The 24510-nt window shown below is 43.3% G+C and overlaps 1 protein-coding gene across 1 annotated transcript in view; it reads right to left on the reverse strand.

Moving 5' to 3' along the window:
* Positions 1–24510, reverse strand: part of NSMAF (neutral sphingomyelinase activation associated factor) — a 162734-nt gene that overhangs the window by 64510 nt on the left and 73714 nt on the right. The window contains exons 6-12 of the mRNA XM_082257287.1: positions 16963–17013; positions 14943–15014; positions 12446–12493; positions 12308–12360; positions 12092–12221; positions 3963–4034; positions 1296–1404 (exon numbers count right to left, since the gene is read on the reverse strand). Of these exons, the coding sequence (XP_082113413.1) occupies positions 1296–1404; positions 3963–4034; positions 12092–12221; positions 12308–12360; positions 12446–12493; positions 14943–15014; positions 16963–17013 (535 nt within the window). The remainder of the gene's footprint in view (positions 1–1295; positions 1405–3962; positions 4035–12091; positions 12222–12307; positions 12361–12445; positions 12494–14942; positions 15015–16962; positions 17014–24510) is intronic.

Consider the following 24510-nt stretch of genomic DNA (forward strand, 5'->3'; position numbering starts at 1 on the left):
TTGAATGCTGGTGTTATACCATTCGACAGAAGCTTGTTGTTAGACTGGCCTCTGTTAAACCCACAGTGATACACACATACCAAAGTTGTCCAGTCACACACCAAAAGTAGTGTATGCACTACTTAAAAAAATGCACAGCAACAGGATCATATGGTACTACTGTACCATGCGATCTGGTGCAGGCAAACGCACTGCGTTTGCATCCTGTGTTTGGGGTGTCATTAGGTTAACATTGAAACTCGCTGCAGATTGTAAGTGCAGCGCGTTTTGAACGCGATGCTGGAAATGTGCACGGAATGTGGGTTTCCCCACACCGAATTCTGCTGTGAATGGGAGTTTAAACTCAACATTACATCATCATCATGACCTTGGGGGTGCCCCACTGGAGAGATATGTGATTAAACACATCCGGATGAAGGGACCACCCCCCTTGGTCCAACGTCTGCCGACTGAGATAGTCCACCTGCCAGTTTTCCACTCCTGGAATGTGTACGGCGGAGAGGGCCAGAACAAAGCCAGTGATCAAGGCACAGCCTGATCAATACATTTTTTTTGGTATACTGTTTTTAATAAATACCAAGTTTCATTTTTTTTTTTTTATTATAAGCCGACAAATAGACAAAAATGGCAAAAAAATACCATTTATATTTTAACAGGTTATAATGCGGATAAATTTTGAAAAACTATTTACATGTTTTAGTTTTACAGACTAATCATCTCTAGGAGCTGCAGCCAGTGGGAGGCTCTCAAATCCAGGGGTCTCCAAACTTTCTAAACAAAGGGCCAATTTACTGTCAGACTTTTGGGGGGTACAGAGTAGCCAGTGGAACTAGAAAATACCCAAGTGTCAATGGGAGTAAAAAAAAATGACGAGTGCGTGTAGTCAGTAGGAGGAGGAATAATGCCCCATCATTGGTATCAGCGGGAGGAAAAATGCATCTTTGTTGAAGTCAGTGAGAGGAATGGTTCCCCATTGTTGGTGTCAGTGAGAGGAATGGTTCCCCATTGTTGGTGTCAGTGAGAGGAATGGTTCCCCATTGTTGGTGTCAGTGAAAAAATTGGTGTTCTTTTGTTGGGGTCAGTGGGAGAAGTGTGCACTGAGGGCCGGATAAAGGCAAGCAAAGGGCTGCATTTGTCTCATGGGCTGCAGTTTGGAGACCACCTCCCTAATCTGTGGGCCCTTGTTAGCACATTACAGAAAACCTTTGCACATTATAAGAAAGGAACACATTCAATTAAATGATCCAATCAATGATTACTGACATAGTGATAAACTGTTATAAAAATATTCCAACCTATATAAGCTGCAATATAGTAGTATAGTCCATCGCGATCTTTTTGATTGTAAAATTTGAGGTATATGTCAGAACACAAGTCGTTTTCCGTGCAAAATACTTCCAGTCCCTACAGAAAAAAAGAAATTATAATTAACTGCAGCAATTACAATTTAACATAAAAATTAGTCTTCTTTAAAAGTGTATGGAAATTGCTGAAGTATATCTGTGGAGGTTCCCATTTAACCTGGTCAAAGTTATTGCTGCCATACACGGCTCTATTTTCTATTGCTCAGCTCTCTGAAGAGATTTTGCTACTTGTCCATTGAATCATTGGCTTGGAGAGGGCGAACTGATAAAAGAGTAGACTGGATTAGGTCTGGAGTTATATTTTATGCGGAAGAACTGTTTTTGGTGCACCGAAATGAAAATTTCAGTGCCGAAACCAAAAATTCAGGATGCAATTGGCAGAAACCGAAATTTGCATTTAAAAAAAAAAAATGTATATATTTTTTATAAATAATTGTATTATATTCAACTTTTTAACCACTTGCCGACCGCTCACTGAGCTGGTACTGCGGCAAAGTGGCTAGATATCGTAAAGCGACGTAGACCTACGTCGCTGGACTCCCCCCCTCGTGGGCGGCGCGCGCGCGCCACCGGAGGCTCGCTCCCGCTGTATTCAGTTACAGCTGGAGTCGGGCCAGGGGATGAGTGGCGTTTATCACCGCTGCTCTTCCCTGATCGTCGGGGATCGAGTGTGGAGATCCGCCCGCTTGTGTAAACAAAGCGGGCGGATCTCCTATGTGACAAGCCGTGACAGATTGCAGGATTCAGCATAGCTGAACCTGCGATCTGTGCCTGTGTCACACTGTCCCCTCCCCCCACACACGTTAGTAAGCACCAGGCATACATTAACCCCTTGATCCCCAATAAAAGTTAACCCCTTCCCTGCCAGTGTAATTTTTACAGTAAGTGCATATTTATGGCACTGATTACTGTAGTAATGTCACTGGTAGTGTCAAAAATGTCAGTCAAGGGTCCGATCTGTCCGCCGCAATGTCGCAGTCCCGCAAAAAAAAAAAAAAAAAAATCGCAGATCGCCGCCATTACTAGTTAAAAAAAAAAACAATAAAAATGACATAAATTTCCCGTAGTTAGTAGCTGCGAAAACTTTTGCGCAAACCAATCAAAATGCGCTTATTGCAATTTTTATTACCAAAAATATGTAGCAGAAAACAAATTGGCCTAAAATGTTAAAAAATTTTGTTTTTAACATTTTTTTGGGGGAATTTCATATAAAAAAAACGTGAAAAATATTGTTATTTTTCCAAAATTGTCGCTCTTTTTTTGTATATAGCGCAAAAAGTAAAAATCGCACAGGTGATCAAATACCACCAAAAGAAAGCTCTATTTGTGGGAAAAAAGGACATAAATTTAATTTGGGTACAGCATTGCACGACCGCGCAATTGTCCATTAAAGTAACGCAGTGCCAATCGCAAAATATGGCCTGGTCAGGAATGGGGTAAAATCTGCCAGTCTTAAAGCGGTTAAAAATACGCTCATTGAGAATTTTTTTGTCAAAGACATGTAGCTAAATACATTTTGGCCTAAATATATGACAAAAATTTAATATATTGGATATTTTTTAACTGTAAAAGTAGAAAAATATTGTTATTTTTTCAAAATTGTCATATTTTTTTATTATTATCGCAAAAAATGAAAAGCAGCAGGTGATCAAATACCACCAAAAGAAAGCTCTGTTTGTGGGAGAAAAAGGACGTAAATTTAGTTTGGGTACAGCGTTGCATGACCGCGCAATTGTCAGTTAAAGTCGCACAGTGCCGAATCGCAAAAAGTGGCCTGGACATAAAGCAGGAAAATCCTCCGGTGGTAAAGTGGTTAAATAATATCATGAATAAAAATTAATATTAATTTATTGTTGGCCATTAGCGGCACCTTTTAAAGCGGTGTTAAACATCCTGCTTGCTGCAACATGGAAATCCATATATCTGGGCACAGTTTACAGCTTTTTTTTGTAATGTATGGAGCTTTTCTACAAAACACCTACTGTAGACTTTGATCAACACTTTTGGTTTCATACTAGCCGACTGTAGTGATCTCAATCAAAAACATCCATTCAGGTCTTTGACAACGTGTCTGTGTAGTCCTACACTCTAAATATTATACACAGTAGAGCAATCCACTTTATGATGCAATGTTTCCTATTGTAAAATTTTCCATAAGAAAGGAAACAAATACAATAATGAAGCAAATGAAAATCTGCCATCCTAACCCCTTAAATTCTGTCATAATCAGCTCTGGCCTACGATGCTACAGATCTTGGTCTATTCTTATTATTCAGCTCAACTCACACAATATCTTCCATTCCCATAAGCTATCTATTCATGCCGCATACAGAATGAGATTGTCTTTAATTGTGCTAGAACCATTGTTTCCATGTGGAAAGTAGCTCACTACTGTACTTTTGAATGATTATGGTACCCATTCACTAGATTTAAAACCAAGCGGCATATGTAGAGCCATACATAAATATATCTATGGAGGTATAGCACTATGCCAAAAGTTCTTATTGGTTAAACTAGATGGACTTGTGTCTTTTTCAACCTATGTAATCAAAGTAAAAGAAAAGATTATGTTTATCTGAATATTCCCAACAAACTTACCATGGGCATTAGCATGTGTCTCCTTTTGTATATCCTTCGTATATCAGCCAAACTAATGCACATAACAGGTTTCTAGAAAAAAGAAAAAAAAAAACACACAACAGGCAAATATTTTATTTCAAAACTTAATTGCATTTTGGTACTTTAAGATAAATTATTTACGGGATAAAACTGAAGCCTTGGCTTCTATAATACTTTTCCGTAAGAGCCGGTCCACACTAGCGCGACTTGTCAGCCTGACAAGTCGCACTCCCTCGCGGTCCATTGACCGCTACAGGACCCGTTCTAATAGGAGCGACACAAGTCGCTCCGACTTAGAAAAAGGGTCCTGTACTACTTCGGGGCGACCTCAGAGCGACTTGCATAGACTTCCATTATGTGAAGTACCTGCAGGTCGCTCCGAAGTCGTGGTGCATGGTAATGCACAAGTCGCCCCCTTAGTAGTAAGGAGTCGTGTCGCCTTAGTGTGAACCGACTCTAAAGGATAAGTTTACCTTTAAAAAAAATAAATAAACGCACATATTTTTGCAGGTAACAAAATGTGCATTTATTTTTATTTTTTTGTACTAGGAGCCTGCAAAGCATTGTACCCGCAATCATCAGATCATGGGTGCAATGCAGGACTCCTGCAGACTGTGTAAGCTACCTACCTTGTACGGGCAAGCAGTTACACACTGACCGGAAGAAACAATGGACTACCTAGAACGCTCAACAGGGCCGTGCTAGTTCATTGAGATCTACAAGCTGACAGCCGCAAAGCCTGTCGGTACTTGTAGTTCTCCCATTCACAAACCTTTAAATGAGTGACGCGGCCACACAGGACTGCTTTTTAAAAAGAATGGTGACAGCAAGTTCGGGGAGAAGATCCCCAGCTTGCTGTCACTAGAGGCAGTGGGTAGGGGAGTGGCTGCAGCAGTGGGAACATGTTACATGTTCCACCCTTAAAACGGGTGGAACATGTAACTTATCTTTAAAAGTAAACGTGTCCATTATATGATACTAAACATTACAATAGCTCTATTGGTCATCTCACAAGCACCCATTGTGTTCTACAGTATAGCTCATTGGGCTCTACATGAAAACTTTAGGCAAAATTCACTAGGGCTACAAAGAGCACTAATTACTTTTATATCCAGCAATGAGGGCTGGAAAGAACAATCAAGTCTGCATAGAACGATTGTTATGGCAAACTTACCTTAGTGAATGGAACACTTCTTGTTAACAATGAGATCTGACAAGCCCCCTTCCACTTCCTACACCTTTCTATTGGTGCATTACTAGAATGGGAGATCTTACTGACCAATAGGGAGGTATGGGAGGGCCACCTCCAGACACTACCTGGAGGTGTTAAACAATTGCGCTTGTGAACACTGCATTGCAATACTGCAGCCTGTTCAGGTTTAGTTTGGTCCGCTTGTCTGTCTGACTTATTAAAATCCCTATTTTTATACAGCAGACGTAAAGTAGAACTTTAGGCAAAACATATTTTTTCAGTTTGGATAGAGCAAGGGAGGGCTATAACCAGATGTATTTTTTTTTCACAATATGTGTCCCAATAGAAAGATTTCCCTTCACTTCCTGTCCCATAGCCAAACAGGAAGTGAGAGGAAATCCCTGCAAAGTAAGAGAATTCCTTGGGGACCCCCAGGTAACCAGAACTAGTGACCCCATTGGAAGATTTCCCCTATAATAATTTTCTGGGGACAACCCAAAATTTGGGATTTTCTTTTACTTTCACTTTTAATGATGATGGTAAACAAGACAAATAGAGAGGGTGAATCTCCCTAACGGGGGCACAGACAGCGTGTTCTAATCACTCTCCCTATACAAGATAATAAAAAAGGTTGTTTTGACTGTAGCTGTACTTTAATCATTTTTAACACAAATGGCTTTTCCTCTATTTTTATTTTATTTTTTTAAATTATTTTCATTAGTTTAAAAAAACATGTAAACATCCACAAAATACATTGGCACAGGTTAAAAAAAAAACCTGTCACATCTTAAGGCAAGAGACCCACGTAGGAATCACAAGGAGGCATTACAGCAGGGCTTGACAAATTTGCCTGAAATCTAGGAGCCAGCTAAAAAAGTTAGGAGCCAGTTTTTTTTTTTGTTTTTTTTTTTTTTAAACTAACAACCAAGCTTTATTTAATAAAACGGATACTAAATTTACACATAAATAGGACTAGAACCCCACTCTCCTCTATAGCGCAATTGGATGGAAACAGACTGTCTGTCTCTTTCCATCCGATGCCATCTGATCCGATCCACGGGATGGATAGAAAATAGAACCACCATCCGTCTGTTTTTGGCGGGCAGGGTCAGATGGCGGCAGATTACTGCTCCATAGAGGAGACTGAACGGTCCGATCAGGTCTGCCTGAAAAACTGACAGGCGGACCTGATCAGACAGCCCGTGTGAAAGGGGCCTTCGGCTGTGGCACGGCGATGAGGGAAAAAAAAAAAAAAAGATTATATATATATATATATATATAATATCTTTTTTTTTTAATAAGAATTGAAAAAAAAAAAAAAGAAAAACATTTTTTTTTTTTTTTTAATAATTAAAAAAAAAAGAAAAAATTATTTATTTTTTTTACATTTAAAAAATAAAATAACCACACTCCCTGTCCACTTACCTTTAAGAAAAGGTAACTGGACAGAGAGATGAAGCCTTAAAAAAATTCCCTCTCTTCTCCTCTTTGGCATTGAGAACATGCATTACTCCCGGCCACCACAAGAGAGCGCCAGTTCCCCTAGCTTCTCATCTCACAGAAAAAGGCCGAAAAGCCGGGGACTAATTTTTTGGACGCCGCGGAAGTCCGTGAACTCGAAGAGGAGGTGGGGGGCGCAAAAGCGACAGGACACATCCTGCAGGGCACCCCAGGCGCCAGGTCGCTAATTCTAGTCGCAAATGCGACCTGGCGCCCGGGATTTGTCGAGGCCTGCATTACAGCATAATTAGATTCCCGAGAATACACATTTGTCAAAACAAAAACAGAAAATTTTCAAATAACTGATTTGGCTCGTGCTCTAGGTTTAATTATGTAGTGAGATGGCCCACAGACAGGACACTGCGTAATGAGGGACAAATAAAGCTGATCTAAGAGGAGATAACAATTGGCTGGTAACCCACTCCTTTTAAAGCGGTAGAGGGTTCCGCCAACCACTTGGCTCAAACTCTGTCATATTTTTTGGGGCAGCCTCTATGTAAGTATGTATCTTTGTAGAGAGGAAGCACATTATTTACCTGTTTTTTTCCACAAATACAATGAGGGGGGGAGCCCGTTGCTTCCAGCACAGAGTGATGGTTTTCCTAGCATAAAACAATAAAAGGCCCAGCAGGGTCCGTTCACCCACTCTGGGTACCCGCTCCTCCGCTAGCCCTAGCAGACAAACTTTGGAGATAGAACGATGGAGATACTTAGTAATTAATTTATCACAGAAAGTATTTGTAACCAGTAGGCACTACGCACCGGGCAGGTCCAAAATATGTAGAAAAAATCCCCCGAAGCCTGGTCACAGCGCCAGCACTACGAGGAAATGGAGGTTTCCATTTTGTGCAAACGGTAGGATATAAGGTATGCCCTGGGGGCGCTGTTATACTGAATGAGACAATCTCCTAAGGAGACAAGAATTTTAAATGGGAAGTCCCACATCTCCATCCAGTCCTCGAAGTCCAGCTCCGGAACATCCCAGACCCAATGCTGATGAAGTGTGGATAGTTCAGGAGAGGAGACTTGGAGGAGGTGTGCATAAAGAACGGAAGCAGACTTCTCTGAGAACTCATAACGCAAAACTCTTTCCAGGTCGGCTGTACTAGCTGTGCCTAACCAGGAGGAAACTGGCCCTTTGAAAGCACGGACAACTGTAGATATCTGAAGGGATGTGATGGTGGAATATTGTATTGAGACATTAGATGGTCAAACGAGTATATTGAGAGATCTGAAATCCGTTTAATATTTTTTGCCCCACAGTATAGAATCTGGAAGTTTATAGAAGTATGGCGAGGTGGGGTTGTTCCATATGGGGCACTCGGAGAAACCGCGGTCCGTGGATAATTTTCATATGCTAGTCCCGTTTTCCAGGCCCGTAGAGTCGTCACAGAGGGGGTCAAATCATAAGGGGCTTTGGGACCTCGGAAAGGCAGGTTTGACAAAGCCTCCACAGAGCGTAGCACTAAGGCTTCCACGACTATAGCAGGGTTGGACCAATACGGGGGTGAGCCACCAAGATACAGTGACCAGTTGGGTTGCCTCAAAAAATGTATGGCAGTCTGGGAATGCCAAGCCTCTCTGTAATGTAGGGTGCATAAGGGTGGTCAGCTTGTACCTTGGGGGGCACAAGCCCCAGAGGAAGGAGGAGAAAGTTTTATTTAGCTGGGAAAAAAAGGATTTTGGAATCCACTGTGGGGAGTTGGGAAACAAATAAGTATATTTGGGCAGAATCTTCATTTTAATAAGATTAATAGGACCCAAGAGGGACAAAGGGAGGTTCTCCCATGCTTTCAGCCTAGCCTTAACAGCAACTGAGCACAGGTTTAAAGAGATAAAATCGGTTAAATCCCTTGATATGCACACTCCCAAATAAGTAAATCTGTCCACCTATTGCAACTGAAGATCTGATGGAGCTACCCATTTAGCTTCGGGCTCAATAGCAAGTAATTAAAATTTGGACCAGTTGTGATATCCTGCGAGGCCTCCCGGGTGCGCTTGGTAGCCCTGGTAGGCACACGTATGCGTTCCACAATAAGCGGATCTGGGACTTGGCGGCGGCGAAACTGGGCTGCCCTCCCCTTCACGACGATACTCCCTTGTGGTTTAATAGAAGCCTTCGGGAGCTTCTGCTGATTCCGGATCCGCAGGTCTGGATACGACACGGCATATACCTGCTCTCCCATGTTCTCCGCGGTGGCCGCCTTAAACAATTTGATCAACTGAAGGCCGAATTTCAACTGCCTAACTCTATGTTTTTCCGGTTTCTCCAGCTGCGTCACGCTTTGCGTGCGCAGTTTGGTGGTACTTACCCCCAGTTGCAACCGTTGGATGTTGTTCTGATCCTTCGGGGAGACAAACCTAAGCAATTGATTTCGTTGTTTTACGACTTGCTTCTTACCCCGTCGGCTACGAAGTTGGCGTATTCTCTGAAACCCGCCTGGGAGGAATGGGCTGGGGAATTGGATGATGAGGACTGGAGTGATGTGCTGGAGGTGGGTAAGCTGGTGTCTCCTAAGATGTCTGACAGGCTGACGCAAACCTATATTTTACACAGGGTGTATCTTACTCCTGTTCGTATGGCAAAGTTTGACCCCTCCCGCAGCCCGGACTGTCCTAAATGTTCGCTATCTGCTGGTACCTTTGAGCACCTGATCTGGCAGTGTCCCCACGTTAACTGTTTCTGGCAGCAAGTGGTTCGGTTTCTGCACGATCAGATGGGCTCTCCGATCTCACTGGATCCGCGGCAATGTTTATTGGGTTAATTTCCTGATCTAGAGGTAACTAAGAGCACCTTGAAATTTATACACGAAACACTGTTCAGTGCCCGGAAGCTATTGGCGCGTAGCTGGATGCAACCCTCACCTCCTACACTGAATGCCTGGATTGCCGAGGTGAATGCTACTCTGCCTTATAACAAGGTTATTTATGTTAACCGGGGCTGCCCCGCTAGATATCATAAGATCTGGGATAGGTGGCTGCAGGCATCCTTAACGTGTTCCACTTGATGGGTTATACATGTGTACGTTTTCTTTGTTTTATGTTCTCTGTGCTGTTGGACTGATGCTTATTGGACTCTGGGGGATCCTCTCTCTATGGGGGTTTTTTTTTTTTTTTTTTTTTACTTTTATTTTTGTCTTTATTTTTGTTTTCTTTTTTTTTGTGAGGGGGAGGGTGGTGTGGGATGTGTTTATCTCTCCTTCTGGGTTTATTTTTTGTATTTTGATGCCTTGCCTGTCCATTCCTGTACATGTGGTTTTGTACCTTTATGTGCTCCTATTTTATGGTGCTTGTTGTACTTTTTCACAGTTTAATAAACTCGGTTTTTGATTCAAAAAAAAAATTTGGACCAGTTGACATTAAGCCCCGTCACTTTTGAGAACTCATTTAGAATCAATAACGCTCCTTGCAAGGAGGTGTCCGCATCATTCAGGAAAAGCAAGAGATCGTCAGCATACAGGGCTACCCTCTCCTTCAGCCAGGCCAATCTAAGTCCTTTAATATATGGGGAGACCCGAAGTGCCTCAGCCACAGGTTGGCTTTTCCTCTATTTAGTTACTATGGGCAGTAAGTACTTCTTATCCTTCTTTTCCTTCTCTAGCATAACACAGCTGGCCTCTATTATAGTTATATGGGTATTAAGTTTGAAAAAAGACACAATTCAAATGAGTTCGTATCAATAGAAAAATGATTAAATAAAACTGAAAACCTGCCTTTGCAGAACCCTAAACCCCCAACTTTAGCCAGAGAAGGCAAAACAGCATGGTCCGATTTTCTCAAACAGAAAAAAAAATTCTTCTGGATCTAAGGCAAATGAATATTAATGGAGTTTATGAACCAGCAGAGGCAGCATTGCAAATGACACACTATATAGGAAGAGCTACAGGGAATGATGAAAATGACAGCCTTACAGGGCTTTGGAAAGGTAATTACTGACACCAATGATGGGGCACTATTCCTTCCACTGACACCAATGATGGGGCAGCCAAATCAAGCTTTGACATTATCGCTGATTAATAAAAGTGAATAAAAATATGCTAACCAAATACAAGTTAGTTTATACCTGTAGATTTTGCACTGTTACATTTTACAGAATTTTCAGCTATGGCTGGAATTACAAAATATTATAAAGCACATCAGCAGTAACGCGATTTATTTTGATTGTAAAAAATAAGTCTTAAGAAATCCCATATTTTATGTGTTTAGGATTGGTTGCATTAGAGGAGAAGGTGATGGTATAAGTGAGACATATGTGTGCAGTGTTATTCATTACATAATACATACATGGGAAGTAATGGGCTGTAATTTGTGCACAGTTTAGACATGGCTGACTGCTTCTAAACTGGGTACACATGGGCCAAATATAGGCCGGTATTTGCTAGTTCAACAGGAACCACGAGCACTGATCCGTGTGTTCTGGCGGGGATGGTTCGGGCAGGTCCCTCGGTCAAAACACATAGGCATTTCAAGGGAGCTCGCTACACTAACATCGCGTGTAAGGCGATCGGTCAGTTTTTTTTTCCATTCAGCCCACTGGGTTGAACGAAAAGAAAAAAACTTTTATGTTTGTATCAGGCTTAAAATGATTGAAAGTCTTGTTTAAAAAAAAAAAAAAAAATGAAACTGGTTATACTTACCTGCTTTGTGTAGTGGATTTGCAGAGTGGCCCACATCCTCTCTTCTCGGGTCCCTCTTCGGTGCTCCTGGCCCCTCCCTCCTTTCGAGTGTCCCCACAGCAAGCAGCTTGCTATGGGGGCACCCGAGCCGAGCTGCAGCTCTGTGTGTCCATTCAGCCCCGCCCCCTCTATCCTGATTGGCTGACTTTAATTGACACCAACAGGAGCCAATGGCACAGCTGCTGTGTCTCAGCCAATCAGGAGAGAGAGAGTCGCGGATGACCGAGGGACTTGGGACATCGCCGGATAAAGAGGGGGCTCAGGTAACTATTAGGTGGACTGAGGGGGGCTGCTGCACACAGAAGACTTTTTATCCTATGCAATAAGACAAAAAAAACCTACTGCCTTTACAATCCCTTTAAAACACAATGTATTTGTATGGCTGTAAATTGTTCTTATGAAGATTGTCTATTAAAGATAGATTTTATTATGTTATAAACATTCTAATTGAGCTCTTAGATTGTAAGCTATAAACGCAAAGGGCCCTCCGATTCCTACTGAACTAAATTGTATTGCAATTGTATTGTCTGCCTTTATGCTGTAAAGCACTGCGTAAACTTTTGGCACTATATTACAATAATAATAAATGTTTGTGGTTGAACAAATGGAAGACCTAAAAATCAACTGAGACTACAGTGTCATATTTGAATTGATTCCAACAAATTTTTGGAAGGGATTCGATACTGACAACTTACATGTAAAAATCTACAGTGAAAAGATTAATGAAAATATTGACTTACTGGATAGCCATTTAATGGCTGAAAGTAGAGGTATTTGTCTGTTATACACACATGCCCTGGATTGGTGACCAACGGTGTTACCATTTCCGCTAGGCATTCCATGTGGGAGGTTTCAGATACACATTGAAAGCTGTATAGGAATTTTAGGATATATGAATAATACAATTACAAAGCTCTTTAGAAAATATTTCCTAACAGCTTAATATATTTACTAACCTGTTTTTATCAAATGATGATCTTGCTAAGCGTGATTGTAAAATAGCAGTTATCTAGTGAATAAAAAAGAAGCTTTTATATTTTGTAACAAAACAAAACTCCAATCAGTGCAGCTTGTAAAACGCATTTGGGTCTTACCATTGCTGTCTGGTCACCAAGTTTCTCCAGGCGAGAAGCTCTTTGTAGCTGTAAGAATAAGGAAAGATTTCAATTGTTTAGCTATTATTTTGTCAACCCCCCCCCCCCCAAAAAAAAAAAAAAAAAATGCTAATATACAACTGTTTTACTTATGCTGTAATATAGCTGCCATGCACTTTCCTTCAGTACGCCCCTGGGCTGCATATTTGAAAGACCTGTTATGTAGCCCAATGGACAAATAAAAGAGCACACAGTAGGCAGACAACATTGTTGCTGATTGCAAGGCAGTGGCTAAACAGGGTCTCCCTGGAAGAAGAATTGCTGTTACCAAGAGGCTCCCCAGGTAAAATAAAAATGCACTAAAAATGTAAAGAAAACCAAAGAAAACTGTATAAAAAGTGATGCATGATAACATTCCATATCTTAGAATACAGTACATAGGAACTGATTCATAGACAATGGGTTATATGGCTCTACCTTGAGGTAATTGGATGCCTCCCCGTTTTTTTTTGGGGAACTGCCCCTCCCCAGTATAGCCATATAACCCCTCCCTTTCTGTGATGCCTGTCTTTACTGTACAGTACAAGACTCAGGAGTGGATTCTTAGGCGATGGGATATCCTTAAGGAATAATTCAAGGGTGTGAACACAAAACAAGAAGAATGGGTGGGATTTTTGAGACATAAAACCTCCAAACATTGAGGACCATCGTACCCTTTTTCGATTATCCAACAGGCATATGATATTGACATTATATAGTGATATGTATGGAGGTCTGGTCTGCTAGTAGTTTAACATATTGGATGAGATTAATGCCTGATGCAGTTGAGTAGTGAACACATATTGATTGTTTGATTGCATTATTTTGTACACAATAAAATGTAATACTTATTAACTTTTTTGGTTGTGCCTTTATTCCTAAGAGTTTTTGCACCACCAAAAAAAATCTCCCTTCCCTCTTGCTTTGTGTTTGTATTCAGAAATAGGGATGCATTTTATACCAAACTGCATTTTTATGAGATAATAATTCAAGGGTGGGCAACAACACAGCCAAAACAACAGTAACAGGCTCACAGGAAAAACTAGAAGGCTCAACTGACCCAAAAAGACAACAGCAGAAGCACCTGGTAGCAGAGGCATAGATCAGCCTAGGCTTAGTCACTCAACAAAAAAACAGTTTTAAAAACGTGAGCAAAAAGTGGTAGCCCTGAAACTTTTGAGAAGGACAGATGCTAGGTGCTGTATATAGCCCTAGAACCCTTTGGGAGAAAGGGCTTAGATAGTGTAGAAGGGACTCCCTGAGGGTGGAGGACTTCGAGGAAAAAAAAAAAAATCAAAAATCCACCAGCCAGGTGAAAGAAGAGGAGGAAATCCCACAGGGGACCACCCTATGGAGGAATGGAAGAGGGACTAGTTCCCAAGGAAAAACATGGCAGGCTGCAATAGATGACAGTGCTAACTCCACCCACAGTTGAATCATAAATGTTTGACATGCTTTCAAGGCAAGAAGACACAAATAGCCCCTTTGACGACGAAGTTGGCTCTGTGAAGGCAAGTGCACCAGAGGAAGAAACCAGAGGGTCACCCTTTTTTCTTGCATAAAATTGTGCAAAGGGAGTGCAAAAGTCAGGGTGTTAGGAAGAGGATATTCAAGGATCAATAAAACCTGCAGGGGAGCAAGGCTTAGGTGTTTTGCAATTCCAAATGGAAAAAAGTGTCAAGATGAGGAATGGGAACCATTTCTAGAATAGGGTTCCCTATCATCACACGAGGGGAGAACTACCCTATCTGAAAGATTGCAGAGTAAGAGGTGAGCAATCTGCATGCTCCCTGGGAAGTGGGGCACCCAACCTAGAGGCTAGAATGTGCCAGGGCCATGGTCCATTTCAATGGCACCCAGACCCTGAGGACCCCTAAAGCCTGCACTCTGAAAGACTAGTGCATGGAGAAGGTAAGACATGGTTGCCCTTTACCTCTACATACCAGTTTCTGGCTATACGGCTAGTTGGATCATTACTGGTTATAGGTTAATGCACAGGTTATAGGATGAGCCACATTTAAGTGTTTTTACCCTGATTACTATTGTCTTGCTTTATTCAGTCTTATAGGTATCAATATTATAATGTTTACCTATTTCAGTTTGGCTGCCTTTTCATACACCTCATTACCGAATTTCCTCTCTGGCCAGCGAGGTGGGGTTCTTAAGGCTGCTAAATGTGCACTCTCGGCCGTCGACTTCCTCTGATAATCCTGAAGTATTTTTTGTGGCAAAACATTCATGTCCTGAATGCGTTGGCACTGGGTTTTTTTTGTCTGCCTCTTATCACATCTACCTCTAAATGCCTATGTCTGCATGGACACATGGGCTAACATAAGAGGGGTATCAAACATCCTTAAAAGTGGCATTTTTGACGCCAAGTGTGCATGAGGTCCTAAAGTTGCCAAAAATTCAGCAAAACTATGGAAATCTAAAAGAAACTGTAGATCCAGTATTTTACCTGCAGAACAGTTTGTACAACGTCATCAACCTTCCTTGAGTCTTCCAACTGGAAGAAAAATGTATTTCCACCCTAAAAAAATGTGGATATGTTTAAATATACATACACATAAAAACAAACACATACACACTTTATACGCAGAAACAAGGTTTTTAAAAGAGTAGCTAAGATGAGTCATAGGATGACATTCACATACAATATATAATTAAAACAAAGATAAAAAAATTTTTAAAAAATAAAAAGGCTTCCTGTGACTAATGTCACTTAATCTGGATGAGGCATTAAAAAAACCTCTAAGGACTGTTCATAGGGAAATGAACAGTTGGCCAGGTGGGTTTTTTAGGACACACCTGTATTTTTCCCAAGATAAAGCAAGCAACAGGAATGTCTGCTGGCCACTCTCCACTGTTCACATTATCATGCTGCATGCTTAATAATTACATAAGACAAAAGTGATATACAGAGGTGATAAAGAATATGCATTGGCTGCAAACTCTAGATACTAATTAGTAGAGTCTACTCTCTCTTTCCAGAAGCTATGATCAATTACAGATCTTCATTGTCAAACCATACAGCCTCAACTTTCCAAAGAGCTTGGCTTGGAAATATAATCCCTTTTCCAGCATTCCAATGCAAACACAATGCCAGAATTGTACTTAATAGAGGAGTGTGTGTTTGTCATAATAAAAATGATGGAACCTTGGCCAGCAAAGGAGAAACATTCTGACAAAATGCATGCTGTAATTTTTTTCTTGCCCCATTAGCAAGCATTATGTTGACAACAGTTTGAAATATTGTATAATACATAACTATTGTTATTACTTTTAATTATTTCTTGCAAACACAAACTTTGGTCCATCTAATATATTTGCCTTTATAGTACACAGACAGGTATATTTTAAATGAGGACACCAGCAATGATAAAGAATTCATACCTTTGCATATTAGGTTTCGTTCTAGGAGGTCTACACATGTATCTAACATTATTTTAATATTTTATATGGTGCACCCCAAAACGCATGTTTACTATAAATAATTAGATGAATGCACCTTGCCTCTAATCCCCTCTATAGCACCCTGTAGCCCTGAAAGCCAGAGTGCTATGTGAGCCTTACCACACACCAAACTAAAGTGTGCCTTCCCTACGGGACAACAACAGCTGGTCCCAGCTAGCCTTCATGAGCCTTCCAGCTGGTATGTGAACCTTTAGCCTGTTTCCATCACAAGTGCTGGGCCCGCCATTTAGGGTTTGAGGCTGGAAGAGACTTAGGCTTTTAACTTTTAATTTAGACTGTGTCGTTCACAAGACTGTGTTTTTATCTAGACTGTGTGCTTTATCTATCGCCACATAATAAATGTTACTTCATGGTTCATAGGGAAGCAAGTTTTATTTGTTTATTCATTATCCTCCAATTTATCTACTGGTTTCTCATGGATACTTTGACATTACCAGTGCGCAGCATATAGCCTTTGTGTTTTTGTTTTGGATATCTCCATTCCTCCAGTCGATTGTATGCAGCACGGGACTGGGTCAATAGGATGCATGTTACTACCACATATATTGTAACTGCAAGCCCATTCTATGGTTAAGCACCTTGAGTCTGTTGGATGCAAACAGTGCACATGATTGCTGGTTTTGGCCAATCCTCTTCCATCTCTTGTGCCTTACAACTGGCTAACGAGGCTGTCCATCATAGCGGTTGGCCAAGCATGAGGAAGGAGGAAAGAGATGTCACTACAAGTCTCAGAGGTGATGTAAGAGTTGGAGGGAGGAACCATGGCACGTAGCAAGGGGCCACAGCTATCAAACACTGCCGAAATTGTTGAATCATGAAGTGACTGACAAAGCATGTAGTGCTAGAAAGAATGATATATGGGCAACTGGAGAGGTAGGCATAAGAACTCTTCTAATGAACAATTTTTTTTCTTAGCTTGACAATATGGCTTTAAGCTTGCATTATTTGGCACTTAGAGAGATCATTTTCACAGTTAGTATGTAAATCAGTAAAACCCTACTTACACGTTGAACCTTGTAAGGTGCTACTATGTTTTGCTCTTTGATAAAGTACACCTGAAAAATAAAGAAACTCATTAAACTTTAATATACTTCCATTAAATGCATGCATTTTACAAATAAAGTAGATGTAAACCCTAACTAAAGGAAAATTGGATTTTTGTACTTAGCGTAAAATCCATTTCTCGGAGTTCAGCGATGGACACAGCGGTCCATAAATCATAACTACTGGGTTATATTGCCTCCTCCAGGAGTAGGCAGAACAAAAAATACAGCCGTCCTCAGCTTGGTGTATAATCCCCCTCTCTGCTCTAGGTAATCAGTTTAGTAGCAAGCAGTATTAGATGTATCAGAACTCCATAGAGGGGTGGGTGCTGTGTCCGTCGAACTCAGAGAAATAGATTTTACGGCAAGTACAAAAAATTTGATTTTTGACTTACCGTAAAAAACAATTTCTCTGATGTTCATTGATGGACACTGCTCCTGTCATTATTGACCACTGGGTTATACTGCCCCCTACAGGAGTAGGACACTAGGCAGAAAAAATTTCTGGCTACACCCATGGGCAGTCCCAGGGGGTATACTCCCTCTACCTGCTATAGTCACTCAGTTTTATTACAAGCAGTGTCAGGAGAATTATAACTCCACAGATGGGTAGGTGCTGTGTCCATCAATGAACATCAGAGAAATTGGTTTTACGGGAAGTCAAAATCCCATTTTCTCCTTCGTTCAATGACGGACACAGCTCCTGTCATTCTTGACCATTGGGACATCCCAAAGCAGTGTTAAACATGAGGGGTGGGAAACAGCAAAAAATTCCCATGGCTAAACATTAGCCAACCAGGCAACAGGGGCTCAACCAACAACAGGAGCCCACCTGAAAAAAAAAATACACCATCAAAGAGGATCAGGTCCTCCTAAACAGCAGCCTGCAAAACCTTGTGGCCAAAAGAAGAATCCGCAGATGCCAACACATCCACTTTATAAAACTTTGTAAAAGTGTGCACCGACAACCAGGTGGCCACCTTGCAAACCTGTGTCACTAACACTTGATGACGGAAGGCCCAGGAGACACTAAGCGCCCTAGTACAGTGTGACTTGACAGGGAAAGGAGGAACCTGACCACTGATGGAATAGGCCTGAACCACCGTCTGTCTGATCCATCTGGAAATGGTCACAGAGGAAGCAGACAACCCTTTGTGAGGTCCATCCGTGAGCATAAATAGAGAGTCTGACTTCCTGAAAGACTCCATAGCTGCCAGGTACACCCTAATTGCCAGGTTTAGGCCTAGGATACAGGAAAGGCAACACAATTGTTTTCACTCAAATAAAGGTCAGAAACCACCTTAGGAAGGAATGACGGACAGGGGCATAGCACCACCTTATCCTTGTGAATCACCAGTCAATGTGAACTACAGGATAATGCCGCCAGTTTTGACACCCTGCACGCAGAGGTGATAGCCACCAAAAAGGCCACCTTCTGGGACAGCATAAGCAAGGGAATCTCCTGAATTTTTTTCCAAGGGAGGCTTCGGTAAAGCTGAAAGCACCAAATTAAGATCCCAAGGCGGCAACTGAGCCTGCACTGGAGGAACCAAATGTCAGACACCCTGAGGAAAAGTGCGCACCAGGGAGCGTGTGGCCAAAGGTCGTTGGAAAAAGACCACCAAGGCCGATACCTGGCCCTTGATGGTACTCAAGGTCAATTTCTGTTCAACCCCCCATTGAAGGAAGGTTAAGATCCGAGCCGACGAGAAGCAGCGAGGATAAACCCCAAAAGACTCAAACCACACCATTTAAGTCTTCCACGTACAATGGTAAATCTTCCTCGAAGTAGGTTTTCTAGCTTTTAACAACGTAGGAATCACCAACTCAGACAAACCTCTATCCTTTAGCACCTGGCATTAAACAGCCAAGTCGTCAAAGCCAGTAACTGTAAAGAAGGATGGAAGATTGGTCCTTGGGACAGCAGATCTTCCCAGAGAGGAAGCTTCCAAGGATCCTGCATAGAAGTCTTGGCAAAAGCTTCAGAGGAGGGAAGGGGTAAATCAGACGATACTGACCCCACAGGGCCACCAGCGTGTCTGTGGCATCCGCAAGAGGATCCCTTGACCAAGCCACAAACCTCTGCACCTTTCTGTTGAGCCAAGACGCCAACAGATCCACCTCGGGGGGGCCCACCAGGGACACAGCTGATGAAACACCGCCGGATGAAGGGACCACTCCCCGTGGTCCAACGCTTGCCAAATGAGGTAATCCGTCTGCCAATTTTCCACCCCGGGAATGTGTACGGCAGTGAGGGCTGGAAAGAAACTGTTCTGCCCACCATAGAATGCTTGCTACCCCCGAGCCGCCAGAGCACTTCTTGTGCCCCCTTGGTGGTTGAAATAAGCCACGGCCGTGGCATTGCCTGATTGAATGCGCACTGGGCATCCTTGAAGATGACCCATCCAATAATCCAGACACAGTCTGATCGCTCGGAGTTCCAGGACATTGATTGGTAGTCTGGACTATGGGATATGGACTCTTCCAGTGTCCAGATCCCCTGAGCAGAATGCTTGCGGAGAATGCCTCCCCAGCGGGACAGTCTGGCAATTCGTGGTGACCACAGTCCAATACAAGGGGAGGAGGATTTTCCCAGCCGGAGAGCGAAGCCACCATATCAGGGACTCCTTTGTTCCCTAACTCAGCCGAATCTGATTGTCCAGAGACTGCGGAGTCTTGTCCCACTTGGTCAGAATCTCCCTTGCAGGGACCTCGTATGGAACTGTGCAAACGGAACCGCCTTGAAGGTAGATACCATCAGGCCCAGCACCCACATGAAAGTCCGGAGGGATGGCCATTTGTTGGACAGCAGGAGGCGAATTGCAGTCTGCAATTTCTGGAGTTTGTCCAGAGGAAGGAGCACTCTGGCTATGGCCGAGTCCAGAGTGAGTCCCAAATAGTCCAGCTTTGTGGATGGAACCAGGGCAGACTTTTGAAAATGCAGAATCCAGCCGAACTCCCGCAGAGTTCATATTGTGATCTTCAGGTTGTTCACCGGAGCAGAGGGAGACTCCGCTCGCAGAAGGAGATTGTCCAAGTAGCCCAGTACCACGATCCCCTGTTGGAGTAGCAAGGCTAGCACCAGAGCAAACACTTTTGTGAAGACATGAGGAGCAGAGGAGAGACCAAAGGGTAACACCACAAACTGATAATGCTCCTCTCCCAAAGCAAAGCGGAGAAAACGCTGGTGACTGGCACATATTGGAATGTGAAGATAGGCATCCTTAATATTGATAGAAGCAAGGAATTTCACCTGATGCAAGGATGCCACCACCGTTCGAATGGACTACATGCTGAACTTCTGTACCCGCCCAAAGCAGTTCAGTGCCTTGAGGTCCAGGACTGGACATGCTCTCAGCAGAGAGGGAGAGGACCCCACCAGACTCACCACCCACGGACACAGGCGCCTGTAACCACCAGGAGAAACTGCAATGGCAAACCACAAGAAAATGGCTGCCGGACTACACAAACATGGCCGCCTTGTATAGGAAAATACACAGGCTACAACAGATCCTCCTCTCCATCGAAATGGGGGGCCGTCAGCCAGGAGGAACGCTGTGACTCAGGCCGAGGCCAGGTTGTATGCGACCTTGCGAGACATTTAACTTGCAGGGCCAGCCCCCATCTAGTGCTGAGTGCATGTGCTGAGAAGGAGGGCCCTCTTCTGTTACGAGGCTCCTTCCCTTTCCTAGACTATGGCAGGAATGTACTCTTCCCCCTCGTGATACCCTTAATGATGTCATCCAGGGTAGCCCCAAACAGGCGATTGCCTTGAAAGGGCAGATCAATCAGAGCTTTCTTAGAGGCTTGGTCCGCGGACCAATTCTTAAGCCACAGCACACGGCAAATCACCATCGCTGAAACAGAACGTTTGGACAGCACAGGAGCTGTATCCAAAGTTGCATCACAAATAAACTGCAGTTCATGGACCAACTGGTTTGCTAAATCAACATAAGCAGCAGGGACCTGCTCACCCCCCAGGCCCTGGCGCAAAAGCTTGGCCCATTCAGTTAGGGTCTGAGACACCAGGACTGAGGCAAAGACTAGCTGTAATGTCGAACCAGCCATAGTAAACATGCTGTGTGCCACAGCCTTTGCTTTCCTGTCAGTCAGGTCTTTTAAGGACGGGATTCCTCTACTGGGATTATGGTAGCTTTGTTCAACCTGGAAACAGGAGTTTCCACCACTGGTGAACTAGTCCACTTTTTAAAAAGGGACTCCTCAAAAGGGTAACGTACAGAAAAATGTTTGGGGACCACAAAGGGAAATTTTGGTTGTTCCTATTCCTTACAGGAAAAACCGTCAAAATAAGGCACATAAGGAAACACCTTTGGAGCGCGAGGTGACTTATGCGTACCAGACACAGCCACGTCCATGGCTACATCAGCCGCATCCTCCATTTTTAATGTCCCACGCACTGCAGTGATAAGTGCTGCTCCGACCATGGAGGAATCATCCTCACTATCGCATAGATCTGGGGGTGTGGTATTAAGCGCCTCCTGGACGGGACGTGTCCACAGCGGCATCAGCCTCAGAATCAGATGAGACAGACTGAGCAAGGAAAGGCAGGGGATGTTTTCTCCTGGGCCTTTGCCCACATGCCAGTTCCACCCGGGACACTAACCACTTGCAGACCATCCCGCGCAGATTTACTGCAGCAGGTCTAGGGAACACATCTAGGGAACACATTTAACCCCTTGATCAACCCCAGTGTTAACCCCTTCCCTGTCAGTGTCATTTATACAGTAACAGTGCATATTATTTAGCACTGACCACTGTATTAATGTAATTGGTCCCCAAAAAATGTCAGTGTCAAATTTGCCCGCCGCAATGTCGCAGTCCCGATAAAATTTGCTGATCCCCGCCATTACTAATAAAAAAAATGTAAAAAACAAAAAGTCCATAAATCTATCCCGTAGTTTGTAAACGCTATAACTTTTGCGCAAACCCATTATTATATGCTTTTTGGGATTTTTACCAAAAATATGTAGCAGAATACAAATTGACCTAAACAAAAAATTGATTTTTAAAATTTTTTTTTATTGGGAATGTTTTATAGCAGAAAGTAGAAAATATTGGTGTTTTTTTCAAAATTGACGCTCTTTTTTGTTTATAGCGCAAAAACGAAAAACCGCAGAGGTGAACAAATACCACCAAAAGAAAGCTCTATTTGTGTGAAAAAAAGGCCATCAATTGTATTTGAGTATGGCGTTGCACACCCACGCAATTGTCAGTTAAACTACGCAGTGCCAAATCGCAAAAAATGGCATGGTCATTAAGGGGGTAAAACCTTCCGGGGCTGAAGTGGCTAAGGACTGCAGTCCTGCCACCCAAATCAGTGCAACCATGGGGTTCTAAGGGACCTGCCATCTCCATAAGGGGGTCAGTGGGGGAGAGGTGACCCTTTTGGCACCACTAAAGGATCCCCCCAAGGCTCAGGGTATCTATCAGCAGAGAGATAACCGGGATCCCCAAGGACTCACCCTACCGATTGGAGGAGCGCAGAGAATTTGGACCCAGAATCACCATGGACGCCATCCCTGTTAATTTGTCCCAGGCACAGGAAGAGAAAACTGAGGAGCTTCGGCATCCCCATGAGGCTTCAGTCGTCTTCAGTGTCTATGGGACTAAGGAAAAATGGCCCCTGTGACATCATCGGGCTACACAAACATGGCCCCCAATCGGAGACCAGCAAGAGCAAGGGAAAATGGCCCCTGTGACATCATCGGGCTACACAAACTTGACCCCCAACCGGAGACCAGCCAGACTAAGAAAATGGCCTACATCATGCTGCTAGGATCTTCCCTGTGCACACGTTAGGGGGGCATCTGCTGCACACTCTGCACGGTCTCTGCACTGGGACCCCCCTGCATTATACCCACACTGCAAACAGTTGGGCATGCACCTAGGGGTCTCCTACACTGGGAACCCTCCAGACTACCAGGGCAGGACACACTATCCCAGGATTGTTACAGAGTGGGGATAGCGGGGGAGACCCCAGGGGTCTCCGCTGCACCCTCTGCCCTGGGACCCCTACCAGACTCCATGTCCAGACGGGGAAAGGGAATGTGGCAAGCCCAGCTTACTGAGAGATTTTTAAGGATGATTTCAGTTCCTCAGAGAGTTCATTGTCACGAGGTGCCATGTTGAACTTCAGGTGACTAGTATGAGAGAGTGAGAGTGATAACACCAAATTTAACACACCTGCTCCCCATTCACACCTGAGACCTTGTACACCAACGAAACACGTGACACCGAGTAGGGAAAATGGCTAATTCGGCCCAATTCGGACGTTTTCACTTAGGGGTATACTCACTTTTGTTGCCAATGGTTTAGACATTAATGGTTGTGTGTTGGGTTATTTTAAGGGGACAGCAAATTTACACTGTTATACAAGCTGTACACAAACTGCATCGCATACTAGGACATTAAATGAAACTTGCCTTAGAATGAAGCCCTCCAGCGGCGCACTGTCACCGCTGAAGGAGCTTCCATCTTCACCTAGTCTTCCTTCCAGGTTCGCGGGCTCCGGCTGTTATAGTGGCATGTACGCAGGAGCCCCCATTTATGGCACAGGACTCAGGTATGCTGTTCCTTCAGAGTGCATGCGCTGGTGACGTCACCGGCTGCATCTACTGTACATGTAAGCCTTATTATATACTTACCTATAGGTAAAATCCATGCATGGGAATTTACTCCCAATTTGAGGCATATGGTGTTGGTTTAAAGTTTCTATACTGGTCTTTACTTTTCTGTCAATCTCTCTGGTCAAGCTCTGTGTGCTATTCCAATTAAAACAAATAGGTTTGCTTAGGATTACAGTGCAAAGAGCAATGATAATCTGCAATGCGTAGCAGTACATGGCAACTACTCAAATTTTGGTAAACCAAACTGAGATTGGTAAAAGGCTAGAGCCAAACAGAAACTTCAGTTTAAATCAGCTTTGCCTTGGGCTGATTTCCAAACCACTGGAGTTCTTGCCTGTGTGCAGGCGTCTCCTAGTGGCTGCTAAGGAGATATTCGCATTTGTGCATGATCCTGGCTGGTACTGTGTGTAACAATAGACACACATACCGCCCAGCAAGTCAGGCCCCTGCTCCCTCTTCCTACCAGCAATTTGATGGCAGAAAGAGCTCATGTTTCTGCTGGCCTCAGTATCTGCTTCTACACCAGAAAGATTGGGAAAGCACCGCAAATCAGTGGGGACCAGCAGACCACTGCTAGGCGTTTAGGAATGGGGGTGTGGGTGGTGAAGGTGTAGAAAGATACTGGGTGGTCTTGTGAACACAGGACTCTCTATATTAAACATTGAACAGACACCTCATGGTCATACTGTGGCCAGCTCCTTCCAGCACCCCTTGGCTACGTTGTGGCTCATAATGCTGCAATAAGAAGCAATGGGAAAAAGAAAAGGGTTGGTCACCACTATGCGAGGCAAGGCTGCTTTTTGTATTGTAAAGTGCATTAGAATTTGGGGTGGAAGAAAATCATCAAATATGCAAAGGCATA

This window comes from Pelophylax lessonae (assembly GCF_965119305.1).
Source record: "Pelophylax lessonae genome assembly, chromosome: 5".
Classification (NCBI taxonomy): Eukaryota; Metazoa; Chordata; class Amphibia; order Anura; family Ranidae; genus Pelophylax; species Pelophylax lessonae.